The 6000-nt window shown below is 34.2% G+C and overlaps 1 protein-coding gene across 2 annotated transcripts in view; it reads right to left on the bottom strand.

Annotated features, from left to right (window-relative positions):
* Positions 1–571: 571 nt before the first annotated feature.
* The window catches only part of BBS7 (Bardet-Biedl syndrome 7), a 34411-nt gene continuing 28982 nt past the window's right edge, over positions 572–6000 (bottom strand). Inside the window, exons 16-19 of one of the 2 annotated variants that reach the window (XM_019741399.3) lie at positions 4200–4309; positions 3978–4081; positions 3723–3846; positions 572–1784 (exon numbers count right to left, since the gene is read on the bottom strand). In XM_019741399.3, the coding sequence (XP_019596958.3) occupies positions 1651–1784; positions 3723–3846; positions 3978–4081; positions 4200–4309 (472 nt within the window). In that variant the 3' untranslated portion in view covers positions 572–1650. Of the gene's footprint in view, positions 1785–3722; positions 3847–3977; positions 4139–4199; positions 4310–6000 lie in introns of those variants that run through there. The other variant, XR_012498235.2, reaches the window with a different exon arrangement.

Raw genomic sequence — 6000 nt, 5'->3', positions numbered from 1 at the left:
GGCCCCTGGGCTCAGGGCTGCCGCTAGGATTCACCAGTGAAACTTGAGCCGTGATTAGTGGGCCGCCCCAGCCTTTAGCCCAGGGACCTCCAAGCTTTGACTGACTTGATTCCCAAAGTGTGAAATCTGACGCAGCCACTAACTGGCCCGGTAGTCTTGGTCAAGGTTATTCAACGTCTCTGAATGTTTTCTTATCTGCTCATTGTTAGGATTAAATTATATGCATAAATTATTTAACACGCTGCTCACGTAGTAACAGGCAGATTATATCATCTACCATTTAGATGCTTTTTTATTGTTCCTAATGAAGATGCAATTAATCTGAGGTGCCACCTTGAACTATTGTTGATACATATAACAAATATGTTATATGTTGACACATATAACAAAGTAATTACTACAAGAAATTCAACTAGACAGTCGTCAGTTCTGATCTGTTTTAACCCACGATGTAGCAGCCGACAAAAAGCACCAGTGAAATTCTAGTGACATAGATATGTGTTCCATTTAGAAAAGGTTGTTTGAATATAGTAGAATGTGACCTTATTAAAATAAAACTCTTAGTGATATGTGCCTTTAACAGATTTTCACATTTAATATTCAAGGCTGTACATAACTAATAAATATAATGGTATATAATTAAGCACGATTGTTTTCTGACAAATTCATGAGTGTGTCCTTCTTAAAAACAGAATAGCTGATTTTCCATTATAATCTTTATGCCATTTTAAAGCAAACTTTAAATACAATATTCCTCTGAATATGAATAGACATGAATTAAAATTAATGACTAACACTTCTGTAGCCTCAAAGTCATACTTCCTTTCATACACGATGAAAGGAAATGAGTGGATACTAGTGCTGGAAAATATAAGAAGCCATCACTATTTCTGCACTATTCACATGCACACTGGTCTAGCTCTATTTGTTACAGCACATCAAGTTCAAGTCCCCCTCAACCCCCATCTGTGCAAGCTCTGCTTGTTTCTTTGACCACAATTAATAGCACTGAGCCAACTTAAGTATCTTACAAACTGAGCACTGGTCACGATGCTCATCACCAAGCAAGAGTGAAATCAACTGCAAATCAATCTCTACTCCTAGAAAAAATAACTGGTAGGTTATTTCCACTGGCTGACAGCATATTTAGTAACCAGGACACAAACCAGGCACTAGCATGTGGGTTCTCGTCCCAGCTTTACAAAATAATAGCAGTCTTCTTCACTTAACCTCAGTGAGAATCAGTTTTCTTGACAAAATAATACAGTTAAGATCAAAAGAGGTAAACGAATGCAAATACATTTTGAAAACTGTAAAGCAGTTTATATATATAATGTGTGGGTAGAGCTTGTGAAATATTTGAATGTATTTTTATTTTCCAAATATTATTTATCATCATAAAAGTTGAAACGTTCACTTGCAAAAAATTCATTAGAATACCTTATAATCATTCCACTTGTATTTTAAAAATAAAAATGTTCTCTATTTTTAAAAAGTTGTATTTGTCAAAAGAAATAGAAGCATTACTAAAAAAAAGTTGTATCTCAAATATCTTCAGAAAATATTTAGAAGCATTTGAAATGAAAGTTTATATAGTTAGCTTTTACTTTTAAACAGCCAACTTCTCTGGAACTTTACCTGGTTTGTATTTCATGCAGCATCAAAGAAAGCAATCAATGCATTTTGGTCATAACTGTCCAGAATCTCCAATAAAAGAGGGACTTTGGTTTTTACATTGGTGCCTTTAAACTTGAACTTATCGATGAAGAGATCGGTGATCATGCCTATAAAAAAAATGTTAATTTCCTGTCATTGATTAGTTCTAATTAATGACATGGTACTTAATAAAAGTGAATGATTGCTTGAGACTCTATTTCTAGGCACCTGTAATTCCATTATTTATACACAAACCTGAAAGGATTGATGGTTTAAAAAATATTTATTTTGGGGGAATTTTAAGGCAAGTTTCAAAATATAAATCAGTTGGCTAATAACCCTCTTAACAATTCATTACAAGCTATTAATTCAGACAAACACTGTCCAGTTTTGAACTGCTCTCGGTATATTTAACATCACAACAAGAGGTTTGTTTTATCCACCAAGATGACCATTTCAACAGAAATTCTGTCTTAACAAGTTTATTTATATTAAAATATTCCATCAATATGTTGACCATTCTTGGGATTTGACTTCCTAGGTTCAAAGATCTGGGCAAATTATTTCACCTTTAATTTCACTCATATGTACATGGAAATGATTCAAGCTGTCAATCCATTTACCCAAAACCCTGGGTGCAAGGTATGTTTCAGAGTTTTTCCGTTTAGGAAGATAATAAAAGGAATATAGCACATATGGTATAATACTCAAGGGGAGTGAATGACAGCATTTGATAACAAAACATAGTAATGTTTCTGCAACAAAATATATGCATAAACAATCCCACTAAGTGGAATAAAAAAGATTATAAATAATTTCATGTCAGTTTAAGTGAAGTTTTGTCATTAAATTAATTCAGATCAAGTCAGATTTGATTTATGACTGACTTATCAAGCCAAATGATTTACGAAAAACAGCTTTGTTTTTCGAAGTTTTCTGGATTTTGGAAGTGGTGATAAGAGACAGTTGGTTGTTCTGCACCACCCATCTTCTAGGCTGCTATAAGGATAAAAGACCATGTGCTTTCCATATAGTAAATACTAAGATATTAGATATTATTATTACAGTTTGTGAGCAAGTCACTTGATGTAATCAAAGAAATTCATCAGGTAGGCTTAAGGATGAATATAGATTGATGACACTAATTGACTCTATAGAAGACTTGACATAGTGCTAAAAGTGCAAAAAGCATGCATTTTGGGGTGAGGAGGTTCTGCAGGCTTTGCGGATACTTACCTATGCGACAACAAATTCTTTAGTCTCAGATTTCAGTTAAAAAGTGTAAAAAATGGAGATAACACCATCTACCTTGCAGAGCTATTTTAAGGATTAAGTATCCCACCTGATTACGAAAATGTTATAAATAAACAAGTGTGCTATGTACGGTAAGTCTTATGTAAAGACTGCAAAAAACAAAGTTTTTCTTAAGCTGGTTCTTCCTTTCCTCTTGCTTTCGTTCTTTTTCAGTATAATTTGTGAAATACCCAACTTCTACCACCAAAGCAAAATGAGTTTTCTGTTATTTTACTTTTTTTTTTTTTTAAGGAGGGCGCAGCTCACAGCAGCCCATGTGGGGACCGAACCAGCAACCTTGGTGTTATCAGCACCATGCTCTAACCAACTGAGCTAACCAGCCACCCCACAAAATGAGTTTTGGACTGTAAATTGACAGTATATATAGATCCCTTATTAAATTTTGCCTAAAAATATATTAAATGATGCATTTTGATATTTCACAATAGCAAAAAAACCTAAAAATTATTTGTGTAAAATATAGCCTAAATTTTAATGCTTCATAGAAAAGCATTACCAGGTTTCTTCATGTATATAACTCCACACTGCATTATATTTATTTCACTTAATTTTACTTGCATTTTAACAAGTAAAACTACTAAATATTAAAATTAACTTGACAAAATAAATATCCTAAGCAACAAATTGGCTGTCACAGGTTCATGATGCTGTAATCTTTGCCTGTCTCCTCTGCCCAGCTTCTCTCACATGATCCTTTACAAACAGCCAGTGAAAAAGAAATATGGCAAGGTATTCTAGAATAGTACACTAACCATAGAGTCTTTCAAGATGTGCAGGTTGCTTTTTGTATTCTTCCTGTAGGTGATCTGCCTCTTCTAGAATACAGCGATATTCTGGTATCAGAAAGTTTGTATTTCCCTCATGAACCTGCAATTCCTTGGTTAAAATTAAAAACAGAAGCAATTTAATGCTCAAAATTCAATCCAGTATAACTTTAAAGTCTTTAAAATTTTGGAAATCCCATCACAATAAAATAATGATCATGAGTCCATGACACATATACTTACTTTTAAAGCATCAATTAACTGAACTTTCTTAGCCAAAAGCAACTGGTACTCCAGCTTTGGGTGGATTAGCTTTAAAGTATGTTTGACTGATACTTCATTTATCTCTAGAAGAAGTTGAGCCAGGCATAATTAGAAAGTCACTTTGATCAGAAACATTCTCACTGTAATAACAACAATCAAAAAAACACCCAGAAAAAAATGATTCATTTTTCTTTTTTTTACCGTATGAGATGTTAAGGTTAATTTTCCTCTTTGTAGCTTCTTTAGAGAGCACATCTTTTAGGATGGATATAGTAGAAATGTTGTCAGATTTAAAAATTCCTTCTCCTTTTCTATAAAATTAATATATATATTTTAAAGAACAGCTTTAGAACGAAATACATCCAGTAAATACATATTTTGTAACTAGTAATTAGTGTTTAGATTTCATCTGATTTTAGATTTCTTTATACACACATCTTAATATAAAGCATATTAAATGTATAACCTTTACTGTTGTATTAATTTAAATTCTGAACATACTTGCAAAACTAAATAAAAGATGTTAGATATATGCCGCCTAAAAATATGCTAATTTATGTCCTCGATTTAAAACAACTTCATTTTCTCTATTAAAATTTCCAATAGCTAACCCCTTATGTATATAAAATGCACTTAGAATTGCTTATTTACATGTCTTTCTTTGATGTACTCACATAAATTACAGCATGACTATATGCTTCTTCCTTAAAAGAAAGCTGACATCAAACCTAAGAGTAGCATCTTCTGTTCTTCCACGCCCAGCATCTATTGTCACGTCTTATGGCCCATCACAGGACCCTTGTTTTTCTTTAGGGAACCACTCCTCTCTCTCTCTTCCTTCTCAATGCATATAATATCATTGGCACTGGCCTCAACCCCATTTCTGGGCCTTCAGGAGGAAGCACTGAGCAGTGTATTCCGTACTCCTGGCCACAGTGGTTCATGGCTCAACAGTGACACTCACTCCTGGGACTTTTTTCACTTGAACTAGTGGGAAAGAGAGGCTCTATGGTAGCTGAAAAGATGTAAGGTGGATGGAGCTGCTGTCGGCCACCAGGGCACTACACAGGAAAGCCAAGAAAAGACAAAAACAGCTGAGCAATGGAAAAGGATAGTCTTAATGACACCAGTTAAGCCACTGATCCAGTTGTGCTCAGGCATATTATTGCTACTTTCAAGTTATGTTAAGTCCATAAATTCCTTTTATTTGGTTACGTCGGCTTGCATTTGGCTCCTTTTTATGACGACCAAAAGTTTCCTAATATATACTATCTTTCATCTTTTCACACACAAAAATAGTTTATATTGACTAGCTGTAGGCAAATATTGATTCTTTTTTCTAGAAAGATGAGTAATACACACCTACTATTTTGATTCCAATTAAAGTTTTAGAAATCATAAGCTTTTCACTAGTCTTTAACTGATGGTACTTAATATTAAACACACAGTACCTGATACTGTGGAATGACTCATAGGGTTTATCTTCTTTTAATCATCACAATTCAATGAAGTAAGTGCTATTATATCCATTCCTCAGGAAAAAACTGAAGCTCAGAGAGTGACATAATCTAGTTAAGGTCAAAGAGCGGGCGAGTCCCAGAGCCAAGATGCAAACCTAAGGATGTCTGCCCCCAAAGCACATGCTCCTACACTTCCTCCATGTATGTGTATTTTATTCAGATTCCCAAAACACATTTATTGAGCACCACTATGTCCAAAACCATGTGTTAGGTACCTGGGGGACACATACAAAGATAATCAAGATGTAGACTGCTGTGAGCTTACAGTCTAATTTAGAGAGAGACGCTTACATAAAAGTTATTATACTAAGGGTGCCCAAAAATATGTACAAATGGACACTTTGGTCAACATTGCTCAAGCAGTAGTTCCCGTAATCAGAAGTGTCTGGATGCTGATAATAATCACTCTGAGCTCCTCTTGTAATTGCAGAAGTCAAACGTGACTTGTATTCATCTTTCGTTATCGGTATATATTGAGTATT

Source organism: Rhinolophus sinicus, chromosome 15 (genome assembly GCF_057876585.1).
Source record: "Rhinolophus sinicus isolate RSI-liver-muscle chromosome 15, RSI-T2T, whole genome shotgun sequence".
NCBI lineage: Eukaryota > Metazoa > Chordata > Mammalia > Chiroptera > Rhinolophidae > Rhinolophus > Rhinolophus sinicus.
Note: the sequence above shows the minus strand (reverse complement) of the source record. Positions and strands in the feature narration are given on the sequence as shown.